The sequence below is a fragment of the Hemitrygon akajei genome, unplaced genomic scaffold (genome assembly GCF_048418815.1).
Source record: "Hemitrygon akajei unplaced genomic scaffold, sHemAka1.3 Scf000059, whole genome shotgun sequence".
NCBI lineage: Eukaryota > Metazoa > Chordata > Chondrichthyes > Myliobatiformes > Dasyatidae > Hemitrygon > Hemitrygon akajei.
In genome coordinates, this window is record NW_027331945.1 from 2,390,187 (window position 1) to 2,411,160 (window position 20,974).

At 46.9% G+C, this 20,974-nt stretch overlaps 1 protein-coding gene across 4 annotated transcripts; it reads left to right on the plus strand.

Moving 5' to 3' along the window:
* On the plus strand, positions 1 to 18,417 carry LOC140721644 (uncharacterized). Of its 4 annotated transcripts, none has more exons than XM_073036447.1 (3): positions 1 to 102; positions 1,050 to 1,216; positions 15,969 to 18,417. In XM_073036447.1, exon 3 carries the CDS (start codon positions 16,375 to 16,377, stop codon positions 18,334 to 18,336), a length of 1,962 nt encoding a protein of 653 aa, XP_072892548.1. In that variant the 5' UTR covers positions 1 to 102; positions 1,050 to 1,216; positions 15,969 to 16,374; the 3' UTR covers positions 18,337 to 18,417. The 4 variants fall into 4 exon arrangements, with proteins under 4 accessions (XP_072892548.1, XP_072892549.1, XP_072892551.1 ...); XM_073036448.1 differs by having other exon boundaries at positions 28 to 102; positions 1,054 to 1,216; XM_073036450.1 differs by lacking the exon at positions 1 to 102 and adding an exon at positions 474 to 608.
* The last annotated feature ends 2,557 nt before the right edge of the window (positions 18,418 to 20,974 follow it).

The following is a 20,974-nucleotide window of genomic DNA, read 5'->3' on the forward strand; positions in this document are numbered from 1 at the left end:
TGATGCACCAATCACTTTGCGCATGCTCACAGTCTCCAGGCTGGCGCCGTTCTGCGGATTCGGGATCACTGTCTGCGGGCCGAAAATATCACTTTCCCATCGGTGAGTATTGAGACCGATCCCGGGCGGGGAGGTCCGATATTGGCCTTGAGCCCCGAACTGAGGGCCAATTACTCATTTAGTACCCAGTTATCTGGGCTCGTCAGAAATGTGTCGACTTCACTGAATCTGCATTGAGCGATCCAAACCAGGAGCCCAGGCTGTCTATTTCCGCAGAATTGAAACGGACGTCCCGCCAACAGGTCACGTGAGGCTGTGCGCCGCAGATCTGCTTTGTGACGCACGATCACGTGGTGTGTTGCTAACAATGTTTACAAGAATAATCTCAGGAATGATCGGCTTTATGTATGAAAAGTATTTGATGGTTCTGGACCTGTGTTCAATGGAGTTCAGAGTGGGGGGTGGTGGAGGGATGTATGGTTAAGTAAACCTACCGAATGCTGAAAAGCCTGGATAAAATGGACATGGAAAGGATGTTTCCATTAGACAGAGAATCTGTGATCTGACAGCACAGGCTCAGAATAAAGATGCTTCCCTTTAAAATTGAGGTGAGAAAATTTCTTCAGCCAAAGGAAGTCTGATTTGTGGAATTTGTTGCTGTAGAGGGTGGTTGAGGCTGCCATTTGGGTATGTTTATGACAGAGATTAATATATTGATGATTGCTAAGTAGCTTCAGGGTTACTGGAGGAAGGCAGGAATATGGTGTTGGAATGAAAATCAGCCATGGTTGAGTGGTGGGGCAGACCAGATTGATCGAATCACCTAATTCTGTTCCTGTGTCTTATGTCTGACCATAACTGAATGATGGCTCCTTCTTATCCCATATCGTTTTGTGACGTGTGAGGGACAATAAAAGATTGTTCACTGAGATCATTATATCTACCTTCAACATTTAAATTTCAGTGAGTTTTGCTCTTAGTAACATTAAGCAGAGATGTTTGGTTCTCCTTTCTATTGTCAATGTGCTTCATTATCTTTCATGTTAAAGTTAGACCTGCGGTGAGAGATTTATTGGAAGAAAAACCCAACTGGAAGCAAACCACAACTGAAGACAGTGGAACATCAACAAGTGAACCAGCCCGAGGATTGAGAGCGTCAACTGGAGAGAACCCATCTGACTCATAGAATCCAGTGATTCAGTCAGGAGAAAGTTTGGTGAGTCTCATTTACTGAAACACTGGTCCTTTAGACATTACATACCTGTAAAAGGAAGGTAGGAAATTGTTGGAGTGAGACTGAATGTGCCCAGAGGAGCCAGTTATGCCTCTGTCAGATCCAGTTGCAATCACTCCAGGTCTGGTAATGTGCTTCCAGCAGCCCAGTCCTTTAAAACCACTCCCATTCTGTGGAAGTCGAATCCGGATAAAGTCACTCAGAGACCGTATAAATACAAACTCTTTACTCCAAGCACCTGGGGCTTACTCAGTTAGTCGTTCAAACAGGAACAGTCATAGACTGTTTATGTCGTTAGTGTCGTTAGTATCCAATCCACTAACTGACTAACAATTCCCCTTACACCACAGATATATCTGTCCAGATACCCACCACACAAGGCAGGCTGGAGCCAAAGTTATTTACTGTATTACAGCCCCTTAATTTAAATTACAAAATAGTCATAATGGCTTAAACACACAGAACGGACTGAAGCTGTCCTATCTCTACGCATGAGTGCACAATTCAGATAAACATCCAGAAACCCTAGCTAGCTGCCCTCAAGAAGAAATATGGCTCAGCATGGCTTAGTACATTGGCTAATCATCAGCAATTTCTTTCAGAAGAACAGGCGGCTATTGTTTAAGGAAGTGTTAACCCTTTTACATACTTTACCACTCCCTCCTTTTGATCATTACATGATCAACAAAGCCGTAATTTTTTTTACAGAGAGAGCAACCGTGTACAGCATTGACTTATCAATGAATAAAAACAATGCACAACAGTAATTATAACAATGATATGCACAACTATTAAGCCATAATGCAATATCATGCCTCACATATTACCAAACAGGCCTTCAAATACTACCATTTCAACCCTTCGGTGAACCTGTGTAAATCCTGCCCTACTTTCTTGATGCTGTCAATCTCCCTGGCAGTGTGCTTGGAGAGGGATGTAATGTTAGTAGACTCATCAGGGATATAGGTGCAGCATTCTGTGTCAATAATAACACAGGTTCCCCCTTTCTCAGCTTGGATAAAATCTAAAGCCATACGATTCTGTACGACTGTTTGCCGGATTGCAATCATTTCAGTTGATATTTCTGTTACTTGGGCCTTTGTTTCTGTCAGGGCCCCTGCAGTATTGTGTCCGGCTCCTCAAGTGCCTTAGCCAAATTGATTATCTTTGGTGGATTCCTGGCTACTCCATAGGAGAGAAAAGTGATCATCCAAAATCACTCAGTCTCAGTTATTCCTCTCCGCTGCTGGGCACCTGCAAGTATGGCCAGGTTGCATGCTTCCCAGTCTGTGAAGTTGCGTTTGGTGGCCCTAGTTCTACCTGTTTGGCATCGGTGTGACAGAGACACAGAAATGTGTTAACATGGGGACCCCGGATTGTGGGGTGATCCCTCTCAAAGACATAAACACGAACACCACTGTTACATACCTGTAACAATTTAAATGAACCAGCAGCAATAGACCACACATGGAGTCTGGTTTTGATGTTAACACCACTATCTTTATTTGTATCTACTTATAATATAACAACTTAAGCAAAACAATCAAAAGGGACCTTGGGGTTCAAATCCATACATCCCTCAAGGTTGCTGCACAGGTTGATAGGGTGGTTAAGAAGGCCTATGGTATGCTAGGCTTCATTAACAGGGGGATTGAGTTCAAGAGTAGAGAGGTCATGTTGCAACTCTACAAATCTCTGGTGAGACTGCTCTTAATGTTTAATTCTGGTCAACTCATTATAGGAAGGATGTGGACGCTATGGAGAGGGTGCAGAGGAGATTTACCAGGATGTTGCCTGGTTTGGAGAACAAGTCATATGAATCAAGGTTAGCAGAGCTGGGACTTTTCTCTTTGGAGAGTAGAAGAATGAGAGGGGACGATAGAGGTCTACAAGATTATGAGAAGCATAGACAGGGTGGATAGTCAGTATCTGTTTCCCAGGGCAGCAATAGCAAATACCAGAAGGCATATGTACAAAATTAAGGGAGGGAAGTCTAGGGGAGACATCAGTGGTAAGTTATTTTACACAGAGGGTTGTGGGTGCCTGGAATGACTTGCCAGGGATGGTGGTGGAGGCTATAACATTCGGGATATTTAAGTGCCTCTTGGACAGGCACATGGAGGAAAGAAAAATAGAGGGTTATGTGGTAGTGTGGATTTAGTACATTTTTTAAAGGATTATATGGGTCGGCACAACATGGAGGGCTGAAGGGCCTGTACTGTGCTGTAGTGTTCTATGGTTAACAGTGTTATGTGTATACATATGTGTAAATATAACTCCCAAACCATTGAGCTCAGGGAATACCAAGCTTAGAGTCTTAAGATGGTAAAGTATGAAAGTTCAGCTCATCCACGGAATAAATGATGTGAGAGAGATATTTGTAATCGAAGGTGAATGTCGAGAGTAGGCAATTGCTTCCAATTCCACAAGTTCCACGGTGGTAAAACAGGATAACAGTCGCCGAAGATCTTATCCGTCTTCGTTCCAAATCCACATATGAATTATCACCAAAACTAGCTGATAACAGGGGTACCGTCTTCAAAGGGAACTACCACCCAGGCAAGGGTTAACACACAGGTAGATTCCACAAGGTTCTCCCAATCCAGATCCAACACACAAAGTATAACTGACAGTGATTTCCACAGAATACCTTTCTCACAAGTGGTTACCACATAACACACCTGAATCCAGTTAAGGGTTAACAAAAGTGGTAGCCACGGGATACTCCATCAAAATCCCCATATGGATTATAGGAATTATCACCAACAGTGATTTGTCACGGGTTACCCTGTACAAGTGAATTACCACCCCCAGGCAAGGGTTAGCACAAGTGGTCTTCACAGGTTACTGCCAAATGTAAAGATCCACTCGAGTGGATCAAACAAAGTGACAATCACACATTCAATAGACAATAGGTGCAGAAGTAGACCATTCGGCCCTTCAAGCCTGCACCGCCATTTTGAGATCATGGCTGATCATCTACTATCAATACCCAGTTCCTGCCTTGTCCCCATATCCCTTGATTCCCCTATCCATAAGATACCTATCTAGCTCCTTCTTGAAAGCATCTGGAGAATTGACCTCTACTACCTTCTGAGGCAATGCATTCCAGACCCCCCCAACTCTCTGGGAGAAGAAGGTTTTCCTTAACTGTGTCCTAAATGACCTACCCCTTATTCTCAAACCATGCCCTCTGGTACTGGACTCTCCCAGCATCTGGAACATATTTCCTGCCTCTATCTTGTCCAATCCCTTAATAATCTTATATGTTTCAATCAGATCCCCTCTCAATCTCCTTAATTCCAGCGTGTACAAGCCCAGTCTCTCTAACCTCTCTGCGTAAGACAGTCCAGACATCCCAGGAATTAACCTCGTGAATCTACGCTGCACTTCCTCTACAGCCAGGATGTCCTTCCTTAACCCTGGAGACCAAAACTGTACACAATACTCCAGGTGTGGTCTCACCAGGGCTCTGTAAAAATGCAAGAGGATTTCCTTGCTCTTGTACTCAATTCCCTTTGTAATAAAGGCCAACATTCCATTAGCCTTCTTCACTGCCTGCTGCACTTGCTCATTCACCTTCAGTGACTGATGAACAAGGACTCCGAGATCTCTTTGTATTACTCCCTTACCCAACTCTATACCGTTCAGATAATAATCTGCCTTCCTGTTCTTACTCCCAAAGTGGATAACCTCACACTTATTCACATTAAACGCCATCTGCCAAGTATCTGCCCACTCATCCAGCCTATCCAAGTCACCCTGAATTCTCCTAACATCCTCATCACATGTCACACTGCCACCCAGCTTAGTATCATCAGCAAATTTGCTGATGCTATTCTCTATACCTTCATCCAAATCGTTAACGTAAATGGTAAACAGCTGTGGTCCCAATACCGAGCCCTGTGGCACCCCACTAGTCACCACCTGCCATTCTGAGAAACACCCATTCACCGCTACCCTTTGCTTTCTATCTGCCAACCAGTTTTCTATCCATGTCAATGCCTTCCCCCTGATGCCCTGAGCTTTGATTTCACCCACCAATCTTCTATGTGGGACCTTATCAAATGCCTTCTGAAAATCGAGGTACACTACATCCACTGGATCTCCCCCATCTAACTTCCTGGTTACATCCTCGAAAAACTCCAACAGATTAGTCAAGCATGATTTACCCTTGGTAAATCCATGCTGGCTCGGCCCAATCCTATCACTGCTATCTAGATATGCCACTATTTCATCCTTAATAATGGACTCTAGCATCTCTCCCACCACCGATGTCAGGCTGACAGGTCGATAGTTCTCTGTTTTCTCCCTCCCTCCTTTCTTAAAAAGTGGGATAACATTAGCCATTCTCCAATCCTCAGGAACTGATCCTGAATCTAAGGAACATTGGAAAATGATTACCAATGCATCCGCAATTTCCAGAGCCACCTTCTTAGTACCCTAGGGTGCAGACCATCTGGACTTGGGGATTTTTCAGCCTTCAGTCCCATCAGTCTTCTCATCACCGTTTCCTTCCAAATGTCAATCTGTTTCATTTCCTCTGTTACCCTATGTCCTTGGCCCATCCATACATCTGGGAGATTGCTTGTGTCTTCCTTAGTGAAAACAGATCTAAAGTACTCATTAAATTCTTCTGCCATTTCTCTGTTTCCCATAACAATTTCACCCAATTCATTCTTTAAGGGTCCAACATTGTTCTTAACTATCTTCTTTCTCTTCACATACCTGAAAAAAAAAGCTTTTGCTATCTTCCTTTATATTCCTGGCTAGCTTGCGTTCGTACCTCATTTTTTCTCCCCGTATTGTCTTTTTAGTTAAGTTCTGTTGTTCCTTAAAAACTTCCCAATCATCTGTCCACCCACTCACCTTAGCTCTGTCATATTTCCTTTTTTTTAATGCTAGGCAGTCTCTGACTTCCTTTGTCAACCACTGAGGCCCCTTTCCCCCCTTTGAATCCTTCCTTTTCTGGGGGATGAACTGATTTTGTACCTTGTGCATTATTCCCAAGAATACCTGCCATTGCTATTCCACTGTCTTTTCTGCTAGGCTATCCGTCCAGTCAACTTTGGCCAGCTCCTCCCTCATGGCTCCATAGTTTCCCCTGTTCATCTGCAACACTGACACCTCCGAGCTGCCCTTATCCTTCTCAAATTGCAGATAAAAGCTTATCATATTGTGATCACTACCTCCTAAAGGCTCCTTTACTGCGAGATCGCTTATCAAATCCTGTTCATTACATAACACTAAATCCAGAATAGTCTTGTCCCTGGTCGGCTCTGGTACAAGCTGTTCCAAGAATGCATCCCGTAGGCACTCTACAAACTCCCTATCCTGTGGTCCAGCACCAACCTGATTCTCCCAGTTCACCTGCATTTTGAAATCCCCCATAACTACTGCGACATTACCTTTGCCACATGCACGTATACCTTTGTACATTCATTTCCCAGGTCTGATCTCCCTGCAGCCATGTCTCCGTTATCCCAACAACATCATAGTTACCCATTCGCACCTGGGCTTCAAGCTCATCCGTCTTATTCCTGACACTTCGTGCATTCAGATATAGAATTTTTAACCCATTTCTCCTCTCTCTGTTTGAATTGCTGCCTATTGTGCTTAACCCAGCTCCCCGATCTCCCATCGGGCTATACGCCCCTAGAATTTTGTTGTCCTTCCTACATTTACTTATTCTTGCAACACATTTAACTCCATGTTCAGTCAGACCATCCCTCTGTACACGAGTCCTCCTTATCGCTTGTTCCGCCCCACCTTCCTCTACTACACACTTAATATTCCGGAACCGTGTAATCTCCACCTGTCCTTTATTCATCCTCTTGCTATCCTCTCTCACATTCTGGATCCCCACCCCCTGCAAATTTAGTTTAAACCCTCCCAAGAAGCTCTAGCAAACTTCCCTGCAAGAATGTTAGTACCGCTCCAGTTCAGGTGTAAACCGTCCCTTCGGAACAGATCCCACCTTCCCTGGAATAAGGCCCAATTATCCACAAACCTGAAGCCCTCCCTCCTGCACCATCCTCTCAGCCACGTATTAATTTTTATAATCCTCCTGTTCCTTGTCTCACTCGCACGTGGCACAGGTAGCAATCCTGAGATTGTTACCCTGGAGGTCCTGCTCTTCAGCTTCGCACCTAACTCCCTGAACTCCCTACGCAGGACCCCCTCACTCATCCTACCCATGTCATTGGTCCCTACATGGACCACAACATGTAGATCCTTGCCCTCCCTCTCGAGAATAAACTGCACCCGATCTGAGATGTCTCGGACCCCGGCACCAGGGAAGCAACATACCATCCGAGACTCCCGATCTTCCCCACAAAATCTCCTGTCCGCCCCCCTGACTATAGAATCCCCTATCACTACTGCTCTCTTCTCTTCCCTCCTCCCCTTCCTAGTCGCGGGTCCAACCTCAGTGCCAGAGACAGGACCACTGCAGCTTGTTCCTGGTAGGTCATCCCCACCAACATTATCCAAAACGGTATACTTATTTTTGATGGGAACGGCCACTGGGGTGCTCTTCTCTCTCTGTCTGCTCCCCCTGCCTCTCTTGACTGTCACCCATTTGCCTACCTCCTTTCTTTTCGGTGTGACTGCCTCCCGATAACTCTTATCTATCTCTGCCTCTGCCTCCCGAATGATCCGTAGTTTATCCAGCTCCTGCTCCAATTCCCTAACTCGGTCTGATAGGAGCTGCAGCTGGATGCACCTATTGCAGGTGTGGTCATCAGGGACAACTGTGTTGACCCTGACCTCCCACATACTGCATACGGAGCACACCACTGCTCTAAGCGTCTCCCCCATTACCTGATCCCAGATTAGTCAGAATAAATGAAAAGCAGCCAAAGTCTTCTCGCCAAAGTCCTCTTGCGCCGAAGCCCGCTGAGCCAAAGCCCAGCACTCTGCTCCTGCGCACTCCGCTGCCCGCATCGACACTGCCCGCTCCTAAAAGTGGGTCGCTTTTTAAAGCCCGCGCTCGCCACTGACGTCACCCGCGGTCGCGCAGCTTTACCTTCCTCCTCAGGTATTTTCCAGGTAGGTCCGAGGGTCTTGGCCTGCCTACAACGACTGATCCTCCGATCTCCAGTCGTATGTCGATCACAAGCACTCCTTACTCCCGCTCCTAAAAGTGGGTCGCTTTTTAAAGCCCGCGCTCGCCACTGACGTCACCCGCGCTCACGCAGCTTTACCTTCCTCCTCAGGTATTTTCCAGGTATTTGCTGGATCGATAATCAACCCACCCTTGTGGGCACAGGAGAGTTCAAACACCGAACTTCGGCCACTAGATCCTTTGTTTCGAACCTTCCATCTTCTTTCTTTCTCTCCATCTGACTGTCTGTCTCTGACTGTCTTTGCTTAAATAAAGCAAACTGCGAGCTATGTAAACGCAAGCTGTGAGCAAGTGTAAACACGCTGTAGAGTCAAATAGTTCCACCCCTCCCTCTCTCTCAGTAAGAATCAAACAGGAGCCGAGAAAGCCGGCGGCTGACGTCACTCAGGCAATCTCTCTTAAAATGACAAGAAACCTAGAGGTTCACCACACCACGATCAACCAATACCTTTTCCTTTAGTCTGAGAGAGTCCTTCTACTCAGTTCCTTCAGTAACACGATTGTAGTCTGTTTGATGTATCCACCGAGATTGCCCCTTCAGTCTCAGAGCCGTGGAGTGGTCAGTAACACCTAATATGGTCCTCTCCACCGAGGTCTGAGTTTCCCTCAATCCCAGTTCTTGGTCAGGACAAAATTCCCAGGTTCTAGGGTGGGATAGTCACTCCTCTCTGCAGGGTGGTTCTCTTCCTTGTAAGCCTGTTGTACCTGTGAATGTAATGCTTGGAAAATTTTGTTCAGTTGGCATATGTATTTCCCCATCTCTTCCCCGAGGGTATGCATATCCAATTTACCTGGTAGACTTTCTGGGAACAATGGTGCACAAGGTCTTGGTCCACAGGGTGTCCTCATGGGCCGTCCATAAATGATTTCAGCTGGTGACAACACTGTTTTCCCCTGTGGGGTGACCCTCATGTAGAATAGGTCTAACAGTGGGACCTTCAACCAAGTGAGTCCAGTCTCCGCTGTTAGTTTGGCCAATTTACTCTTCAGAGTGCCATTGACTCTTTCCACTAAGCCAACGGCCCGTGGGTGGTGTACACAGTGGAAATGTTGCTTGATAGCTAGTTTGTTACACACCCCTTCGCTTGCTTTCGCCACAAAGTGTGGGCCATTGTCAGAGCTCAGCATCTCTGGCAGGCCGTACCTGGGAATTATATCCCGTAATAATACCTTCACAACAGTCATAACAGTATTATTGGTAGTTGGAATAGCTTCAATCCACCTGTTAAATGCATCTATAATAACTAAGCAGCATCTATAGCAATGTACTCTAGGCAATTCAGTAACATCAACTTGTAGACACGAAAATGGTCAAGGGAGTCGTACCCGGTGTGCAGGGTGCAGGTTAACAACCATTCCCTCCTTTTCCAGGTGTGTGCAGAATTGATCAATATAGGTAAAAACTGTGTAGGAACACAAACCTGTCCCGCTGGGGTGATCCAGAAACCTCGGTCGGGGTCTTTCTGGCACCCCACCTGGAACCACAGCTTGCACTCCTCCTCAGAGGCGTCCCCCTGAAAAGTACGTACCTCCCACATGTCTGGCAAACTCGTTCTGCTTCAGTCACGGAGGATTGCTTGATGGGAACCCGAGGAGTCTACAACTATCGAGGATTGTGCAGCACTTTTCGCTGTCTAATCTGCTGAAGCATTGAGTTTAGTGACCTGGTTGGCCATGCGGGTGTGGGCCGCACATTTAATAATAGCCAAAACTTGAGGTAGCTGTTGAGCGGTGAGTAAGTTGTTTACAAAAGAGGCATTACTAATGGGGTGGCCAGAGCAAATCAGGAATCCCCATGTTCCCAGAGAGCCCGGTAGTCATGGACAACTCCAAATGCATAACGGGAGTCCGTGTAATTGTTCGCACTTTTATCTGTTGCTAGGATACAGGCCCAAGTCAGAGCAAACGGCTCAGCCTTCTGGGTAGAGACAGCTGCTTCAAAAGAGGCCTGCTCAATTACTTCACTGTCCGTCACTATCACATCACCAGAATATTGTTTCCCTGCTGGATCCACAAAAGAGCCTCCATCCTTATATGGAGTTGCGTTGGGCTTGAGGGGGTATTGCGGAATGGATGGGAGAGTCTGTTCTTCTTCCGCAGTGATCCGGACTGGAGCAGTTTGTGTGGCCGATCTCGTGGCCTGAAATTGCCCAGAGATGGGGTACAACATCTTGGTCAATATTAAAAGGTTGTCTTACCAGATGTGCCATCTTCAACTCAAAGTCCTTCCAGTATTGGAGTTGTCCTGCGCCCAAGTTTTGCCAGTCTCCCTCGTTGCTAGAGGCTTGTTTCATCAGTGTGTAGGCAAAGAACCCCAGGGTCTTTGGTTTGAACCCGGGGCAAACCCTGAAGGTAGTATGGGGAACAACCAGTCCTGTCTGTCGTCAAAGGAAATCTGGAACTTCGGCCAGAAATGCACTGCCCTCTTTTCCTTTAAGTTCTCCAATCACCGTGACTGGGAACTTCTGTCCCTCGAGGGGTGCATAATACTGGCTTTCCTCAGTTGAGCACCCCGGAGGGTCATAGCACAGGGTCACATGAGGGTCGGCCGCTGGCAGAAGGGGTTCAAACACAGTGGAGTCCAGATTAAGTGCCCACCACTGGGGGGGGGGTGTCAGTAACTGGGGAAGATGTCGGTTGTTCACTAGTCCCAGGGTGATACCCTTGTCCACGCAGAGAATCTCGACTTACAACGGACAGAGCAAGTCTCTCTCTGCTAGATTACACCCCGACTGGTGGTGACTCTAAATGAAACCTCACACTGGGTCCCCTGGAATTCTACCTGCAGTGGCTGGATACGTGAATACGTACATTCCGTTCATTCAAACCCAAACAGAGTGATTGTCGCGTCTGATAGCTGTTTTCCCTTTTCCGATACTATTTTCTGATCGACAGTGGTTGTGGTTGCCCCCAATCAGAAGTGGAACCGGAATTCCAGCAACTTGCAATATTAAATTGGGCTCTTCCTGAGGGGTGGTACTCACAGTAGGAAGCATCCTTGATTGTCAATTTCTAAACAGGTTGCTGTCCCCACCTGTCCCTTGGTAGGTTTTTGTTCCCATTTCGGATCCCCAGATATAGCCCGCTCACGTCTTTCTTTGCCGCTGAACATATTCACCTTTAATGTTAGTTCCCTTTGGGTTTGATCAGGATTCGAAAGTCGGGTCCCAATAATATGTCAAAGCTTGTCGCATTCGATTTCGGTCATTGTCAGGCCAATCCATATTATTTGTTTTAATCATGTTGGATAACTTAGTTGGTAAGTATTGGAGCGGTAAGGCTTTAAACTGGGGGTGGGGGGGGGGTGGATTCCCAGTGCCGTAGCAGTCCACAAACTGCTCCCGATAGTCTCGTCCCGATTCCCCAGGCTTAGGTTTGCATTCAAGAACTTCAGTGATGTTTACAGGTTGCTGGAGAGCCCTTTCCAAGGCTTGGATAATCTGGTCTGTCTGTTCATTCTCATTATGGTTTCCCGCCTGTAACTCCTGATAGGTTTGGTATCTCAATTCTGCCTTCCATTTCCACCCCTCATCAGCTGAGAGAATCATGCAGCAGAGACCGAATAAATCTTGCAGGGTCGCATTAAACATTTGTATAGTACTGCGGACACACTGAGCAAACTGTGCTGGTCTTTCTCTTCTACCTGGGACCTGATTCATGATCATTATCATTTCTTGAGGCTTCCAGGGTGCATACACAGGAATCACTGAGGACTGTCCCTCCTCCTGCTGCTGGTGGACTGGGCAGCATTCGGTGGGCAATTGCCTTCAGAACCATAGAACATTACAGCACAGAAACAGGCCTTTTGGCCCTTCTTGGCTGTGCCGAACCAATTTTCTGCCTAGTCCCACTGACCTGCACCTGGACCATATCCCTCCATACCCCTCTCATCCATGTACCTGTCCAAGTTTTTCTTAAATGTTAAAAGTGAGCCCGCATTCACCACTTCATCTGGCAGCTCATTCCACACTCCCACCACTCTCTGCCTGAAGAAGCCCCCCCATGTTCCCTTTAAACTTTTCCCCTTTCACCCTTAACCCATGACCTCTAGTTTTTTTTTGTCTTCTGGCCTCAGTGGAAAAACCCTGATAGCATTCACTCTGTCTATACCTATCATAATTTTATACACCCCTATCAAATCTCCCCTCATTCTTCTACGCTCCAGGGAATAAAGTCCTATTCAACCTTTCTCTGTAACTCAGTTTCTCAAGTCCCGGCAACATCCTTATAAACCTTCTCTGCACTCTTTCAACCTTATTAATATCCTTCCTGTAATTAGGTGACCAAAACTGCACACAGTACTCCTCACCATTACATTCCAACTCTGATACTCAGTACTTTGATTTATAAATGCTAATGTACCAAAAGCTCTCCTTACAACCCTATCTACTTGTGACGCCATTTTTAGGGAATTATGTATCTGTACTCCCAGAGCCCTCTGTTCTACCGCACTCCTCAGTGTCCTACCATTTACCTTGTATGTTCTACATTGGTTTGACCTTCCGGTGCAATACCTCACACTTGTCCACATTAAACTCCATCTGCCATTTTTCAGCCAGTTCCTCCGACTGGTCCAAATCCCTCTGCAAGCTTTGAAAACCTTCCTCACTGTCCACTACACCTCCAATCTTTGTATCATCAGCAAATTTGCTGATCCAATTTGCCACATTACCATCCAGATGATTAATATAGATGACAAATAACAATGGACCCTGCTCTAACCCCTGTGGCACACCACTAGTCACAGGCCTCCACTCAGAGTAGCAATCCTCCACTACCACTCTCTCGCTTCTTCCATTGAGCCAATGTCTTTGTGGAGCCATTAACTCTGGGGTTCTATTGGATCCTTACCTTCCTGTCTCGGTATTCTCTTAATGAATCTCAAAGTTTACGGACCTCCCCTTCCCTGCCGCCACTGTTTTACCTGAGCAGACAGTGTATCTGAGTACTGGGAGGACTGGGATTTGGGAGCACTGGGTGCACTTGGCTCCTGGTAAGTTGGGTGGGGGGTGCTACGGTGGGTGCCCACTCCTCATCACGGTCACTGTCCTCAAACAGGGTCAGTATGCCAGACATGGGTTCGGGATCCCTTGTTTCCCTATCAGTTCGAACTTCAGACTGATGTTCCTGCCCTGCTCTCCTATCTAGGCCAGCCTTGGTTTGCTTACGTTGTTTTCCCTGCTCTTGCTTGCTGCATCTATCCACCCATTCATGCTCCACTTTTAGTGTCTCCCAACCTTTGGTGTTCTTCTTGCAGTACATACCTCTCTCCCTTTGTCACATGCATTATTGCTCCAAGTTGCTAATAATGTACCGTTCCACTTTCCATCTGCCTTTTCCTTCCATTCCCTTTTCAACAATTTCCACTTCTTTCCACAGTTTTTTTCCCATATCAAATTTACTGCTTGTTCTCATGAGGTAATATCCCTGGTTCCTCCCCAGTGGCCACATTTTGTTCCCCAATTTCTTATTCAGCGCTGTACTCAACATGCGCAAATCTTTTTCCTTGTCTGGAAAACTCTCACACATTGTGTAGGGCTGCTCCTGGCCCACTCGTATCAATCGACTGCAATTGACCCATGTGCACCAAATAATATACCCAGCACAAAGCCTCCCGCTCAATTAACAATCAGATATATTTACCCGGCTGGCACCTCCTGCCTCCTGTCTACTTAGTGAAATTTACCTGGAACCGCCTCCTGCCCACTTAGTAAAATTTTGCCTCCCTTATACGAGACCCCCAACAGATTCTTTCCCGATCCCGTCAAGGTATGCGATCAGCCTTGGGCGAGGGACCGTACCTCGAAAGGAACTAACGGAGAGCGACATAATGTAAAATACCTATTGGGTGCCCGGTCAGTCTCTGCAGTCCCCAGAGTGGTCCAGCCGCTTACTCAGCCCGTCTGCTTGGCACTCCCTATATTGGGATCCTGTTCATTACGCCAAATGTTAAAGTTGAATCTGAATAAAACACGAGAGACCAGCTTCTTATCATCACCACAGTTTATTGTGCATTCTCCTGTAGGAGTTTGAGACCCAGTTGTCAAAGTGACTGCCACCATCCACCATCTGACAAGTGGACTGACTCTGTCAGGTTACAGCCATGTATTTATACATGAACCCAGACATTTATACATAGTAAGCCCCAGACATTACTATTGCAAGATGTTATTAGAACTGGTATGCCCACCCAATCTGTTGGTGTAAAACTAAATTACGTAGATAAGAGAGTTCGCTAAATGAAGGTTCTAATTACAGTTGGATGTACTGTCCAGTCCTTATCAGTTATTCCCTTTGCAAGGCTCTGACTTAATTACAGACATGTTCATTCCGGTCCTTATCAGCGAGTCCTCCTCCCTTCACTCAAATGAGGGTACAGTGCATAATGTTATCAGCTAACGAGGGTACAATGTATAATGTTATCAGCTAACAAGGGTACAATGCATAATGTTATCAGCTCTCAGTGAGTCTCTCTGCAAGCCACAGAGAACTGGTAATGAGCCTGTCTTAGCAAACCGCTGAACACAGAGTTTACTTCAGTTCAAAAATTCCTATTCAGTCCCAAATATTCTTTTAGCCAGAGATTACATAGGTTCAAAATGTTTTTTTTTAATATATCCTAAATTCCTCAGGCGGGTTCACGGGAAATATTTATGTCCATTATAGAAACTGGTGTTCCCTGTGTATATTGTGGTGATGCAAAAGTTGCTGGAGAATTTAGAAGTGGGAAGAAGTGGAGTGATATTTGGAACTCTGACTTTTTAAAGCGTAATTTAGCAAACAAACCACTTATGGACAATATGCAAGAGCTTTGGTGAGAAAATCCTTCATTACCCATTACAGGCCTGCTATATAGTTTGTGTGAGAGAGCAGATGAACTTGATCAAACCCAGAGGAGATCAAAGTTGTTATTGACAGTGATTTGCTAGCTGTTAAAATGAATACCTCTATATAAAATTCACTCTGTACATGTCACTTGGAAAAAAATGTACAGTACATGATTTATGTGCCCACTGGTCATTACGTTAGAGGGGACATTGGTGGGAAGGTGGGGAGACCGCCAGTGTCCTTGTTGCCCTCACCTACAAGATGTGCATCCAGCTGCAGCTTGTAACCCTGCACTTAAGGAGTTGGATCTTGAAATGGATGAATTTATCCCCCAGGTCTAAAGTGGCTAACACGAGGAGCATAGTTTTCAGGTGCTTGGAAATAGATATCGAGGGGATGTCAGGTGTTAGTTTTTTTACACAGAGAGTGGGGTGCATGGAATGCAGTACTGGCTATTTGCGTGAGAGTGGTTCAGTTACTGTGGGGCCAGGCACTGATGCAGCTCAGAGGAAACAGGGAATAATACCAATGGAGAGAGTCAAACTGAGCCAGGTCACAGATTGGAGATGGCAGAAATGCCCCATTCTCATAGAGACAGGAGGAGCATCAGAGAGTTTGATGGTCATTCCAGATACTAGCATTGTGCCCAGTTAGAAGATGACTTCTCTCTCTAACTTGGGTTGAACTTCACTGTAACAGTGTGAAGCCATATCAACTCAAGTGATCTCATCTGAAATGTTGTCCTACATCCATTGATGGATTTTGTAAATCTTTTTACAGGTTAAAAATGATAAGGAATTTGTCTACGGGAATCTCAAACAGATCACGTCAGTTTTGCTGTCTCTGACCAGATATTTACGAAGTGGAGCAAGGGATTCACTTCATCTTCCTTCCTGTTCAGACTGTGGGGAGGGATTCACTTGATCATCTGACCGACTGGCACGCCCGTCATTTTACATGGGGGAACCCAATCACCTGCTCAGACAGTGGGAATGGATTCAGTTGATCATCTCAACTGAAGGTACATCAGCGAGTTCACACTGGGACAAGGCCATTCACCTGTTCTGTGTGTGAGAAGGGTTCCAGTCGGTCTTCCCACCTGTGGACACACCAGTCAGTTCACACTGGGCAGAGGCTGGTCATCTGCTGAATTTGTGGGGAAGGATTCACTCAGTCATCTGACCTAATGGCTCACCAGCGAGTTCACACTGGGGAGAGGCCGTTCACCTGCTCGGACTGTGGGAAGGGATTCACTCGGTCATCCCAACTGAAGGTACATCAGCGAGTTCACACTGGGGAGAGGCCATTCACCTGCTCGTACTGTGGGAAGGGATTCACTCAGTCATCCCATCTGAAGGTACACCAGCGAGTTCACACTGGGGAGAGGCCGTTCACCTGCTCAGACTGTGGGAAGGGATTCACTTGCTCATCCCAACTGAAGGTACATCAGCGAGTTCACACTGGTGAGCGGCCGTTCACCTGCTCAGTCTGTGGGATGGGATTCACAAGCTCATCTAAACTGAAAATACATCAGCGAGTTCATACTGGAGAGAGGCCGTTCACCTGCTCAGACTGTGGGAGGGGATTCACTTGCTCATCTGACCTAATGGCACACCAGCGAGTTCACACTGGGGAGAGGCCATTCACATGCTCGGACTGCGAGAAGGGATTCCCTTGCTCATCCCAACTGAAGGTACATCAGCGAGTTCACACTGGGGAGAGGCCGTTCACCTGCTCAGACTGTGGGAAGGGATTCGCTCGGTCATCTCAACTGAAGGTACACCAGCGAGTTCACACTGGGGAGAGGCCGTTCACCTGCTCAGACTGTGGGAAGGGATTCACTCGGTCATCTCAACTGAAGATACATCAGCGAGCTCACACTGGGGAGAGGCCATTCACCTGCTTAGACTGTGGGAGGGGATTCATTTCCTCATCTAACCTGAAGGTACATCAGCGAGTTCACACTGGAGAGAGGCCGTTCACCTGCTCAGACTGTGGAAAAGGATTCACTCGGTCATCTGACCTAATGGTACACCAGCTAGTTCACACGGGGGAGAGGCCGTTCTCCTGCTCAGACTGTGGGAAGGGATTCACTCGGTCATCTCAACTGAAGGTACATCAGAGAGTTCACACTGGAGAGAGGCCGTTTACCTGCTCATACTGTGGGACAGGATTCACTCAGTCATCCTCCCTAATGAAACACCAGCGAGTTCACACCGGGGAGCGGCCGTTCACCTGCTCGGACTGTGGGAAGGGATTCATTTGCTCATCTAACCTGAAGACACATCAGCAAGTTCATACTGGCGAGAGGCCATTCACCTGCTCAGACTGTGGGAAGGGATTCATTCGGTCGTCTTACCTGATGGCTCACCAGCGAGTTCACACTGGCGAGCGGCCGTTCACCTGCTCAGACTGTGGGAAGGGATTCCCTTGCTCATCCCAACTGAGGGTACATCAGCAAGTTCACACTGGGGAGAGGCCGTTCACCTGCTCAGACTGTGGGAAGGGGTTCACTTGCTCATCCCAACTGAGGGTACATCAGCGAGTTCACACTGGTGAGAGGCCATTCACCTGCTCAGACTGTGGGAAGGGATTCACTCAGTCATCTGAACTGAAGGTACATCAGCGAGCTCACACTGGGGAGAGGCCGTTCACCTGCTCAGACTGTGGGAAGGGATTCCCTTGCTCATTCCAACTGAGGGTACATCAGCGAGTTCACACTGGTGAGAGGCCGTTCACCTGCTCGGACTGTGGGAAGGGATTCCCTTGCTCATCCCAACTGAGGGTACATCAGCGATTTCACACTGGCGAGAGGCCATTCACCTGCTTAGACTGTGGGAAGGGATTCACTAGGTCATCTATACTGAAGGTACATCAGCGAGTTCACACTGGCGAGAGGCCGTTCACCTGCTCGGACTGTGGGAAGGGATTCAGTTGTTCATCCCAACTGAAGGTACATCAGCGAGTTCACACTGGGGAGAGGCCATTCACCTGCTCAGACTGTGGGAAGGGATTCACTCAGTCATCTCAACTGAGGGTACATCAGCGAGTTCACACTGGGGAGAGGCCGTTCACCTGCTCAGTCTGTGGGAAGGGATTCACTTGGTCATCTCAACTACAGAGACACCAGCGAGTTCACACTGGGTAGAGGCCGATCACCTGCTCAGCCATTGGGAAGAGTTTCTCTCAGCCAAATCACCCAACTGTGCATCATTGACTTCAAACTGGAGAGGCCGTTCACCTGCTGTTATTGTGGGAAGTGATTTACTCAGTCATCGAGGCTTATGTAACTCTCGCTTCGGCTAGCAGCTTAATGTAGGGGGTGATAGCCCCCAGCCCGGCCGAACTAGAGAAATCTCGTTTGGGTGGATGCTGTGTGATGTGTCCCCTGCTACAAATCAGTTCCCTGAAATTACAAACAGTACACAATATACGATTAAACGATTGAGCTTTATAATTCTGACTTTGACTACAGGATTAGGTAAGTAAACAAAGAAGAATGGCCCGCTCTCTCCATTCATGTCTTCTCATCTCTCCCTAGTGAAAGACCACAAATTCTCTCTTCCAGACTCACAAGAAAGAACGTTTCTCTCGTTGGATAGCCCCGCACTCCATAACCCTGTTATCTCCAAGCTTAACCTAAACAATGCTGCTACTGAGAAACCATTACCTCAGCAGTGAAACATTGCAGAGAGGCCATTACATTAGCAGTGAAACCTTGCAGCACGTTACACTTGTGACACACTACCGGGTTCACACTGGGGAGAAAGTTTCAATGAGCTGCATGCTGGATATTTGTCCATCACCGTTGCTGAATGCAATTTCGAGAGTGACTGTCGGTGCTGAACTCTGCAATTATTGCTGCTGCTCACCACACCCAGTTCTGCACCCTGGTCACTGGGCATGGGAGGAGTTTCTTCTGCTGCACATTCACCTTTTATGGGACTGGAGTTTAATATTCTGGATCTGCGACAAATAAATCAGTTTATTTTAAACTCTGTCTTTGGTATTTAAGTGAATTTATAACACACCTAGTGTACAGTAGAGAGTCAACTCTAGCCAGCTGGACCCTGCCAATGATTCTGTTCCATGACAGTCCTTTTAAATCCTCCCCTATACGACCAAAACGGCATGGTTTTCCTCAGGAGAAATCTTCCCAGACAGATCTCTCGGAATTCTTTGGTGAAATAAGAAAGGTGGTGGGTGGTGTTTGTTTGGATTTTCAGATTGTTTTGAACAAGGTGCTGCAGCTGAAGCTGCTTAACAAGACCACAGCTCATGGTATATGATGTCTCTTTGCTGTTCCCGCTGGAGTTTAGAATTATGGGCGGGTTTCCTGAATACTGTAAAGCCAAGATAGAGAGGATGTTTCCCATAATGCGTAGCCCAGGACCAGGGGTACACCCTCAGACTACAGGGAAATCAATTCATAAGAAAGAGGAAGTCTTATGATATTATGTTTATTCAACATGGCCATGACTGATATCTGCTTCTGTGTCTATCCCCCTCTATCTCCACCTCAAATGTACCCAGTCAACTGCCTACACTCAGCTAGATAGACACTTCACTGATCCTAAAGGAATTTACATGGAAGATTTAGAATTTTAGAAATTTCCATATGTCTCCATTTAAAATGAGTGGCCCTTTTCGATCCCTGTCAGTTTCTTTCTCACTGATCAACAGAGATATCAAAGGGCCAGTCCCGTTCCCTGGTATATCTCCCCCGGCTCAATCCCTGGTTTCTATCCCAGTTTAACTCCTCATCTCTCTTCCCTCCCATATTCGCTCCAATCTCTCCCCGTCATTCTCTCCCGTGCCTCTCTCTGCCCCCTCGCTCGCTCCCCGTTTATTTCTTACCCACATCCATCTCACTCTTCCTGCCATTCTCTCCCCTCACTGGTTGTTGCCACCATCTCTCTCCCCTCTGTTTCTCAGCTCTAACACTTCCCTGCCAGCTCTCCTCAGTCTTGCTCACTAACACTCCTAGTCTCTCGATTCTCTCTCCCTTTTTCACAACCAGCACTCAGCTGTTCTCTCCTCCCTCCATCCCTCCCTCTCCCTCTCTCTAACTCTCCCTCTCCCACTTCCCCTTCTCTCTTTCTCCCTCTTCCTCTATCTCTCTGTCACTTTCTCTCCCTCCTCTGCTTCATCCAACTCCAAACGCCAGTATGTTCCGATGTCACCAAGGCTACTTATCTTGTCGATGTCACTGTCGCACATTGAAAGGGACGGGTTGCTATCCTGCAGTGAGCACGGGCTGAGATTCAGTGTCGGGGTGGGGGTGTGGTTTGTAGACAGAAAGGGGAGAAGAGAGGTGAGAGTCAGCGGAAGTTGGGGTGACTGGAGTAGGAGAGGGAGGTGAGGAAGTGGGAGAGGATGTATTAGGATAAGAGGGGAGAGTGAGAGATAAACGGAGGAGAGATGCAGAGAGGAAGGTGTGCTGAGAATTGAGAGGAGGGTGAAGGGTAGGGAGAAAGGGAGTGGAAGATAAAGTGAGTGCACTATGGAGAGGAGCAAGCAAGATGTTGAGGGAGCTGCACACACAGTGTTGAGGGAGTCCCATTCCCTCTGTCCTACTCACTGTAACTCTTCTAAGGTTGTATTTTCATCAATGAAAACAGGATTCAACACGCTGCGAGCATGTACTGTTCTGAACTGAAATGAAAGCTCAGACCAGAAAGATGAAGAAATGATCACAATAGAACAGTTATACCCTCTGGGGTGGTTACATGTCCTAAGATGGCTTTAGGAGCAAATAACACTCGCCAGGGGGACATTAAAGAATC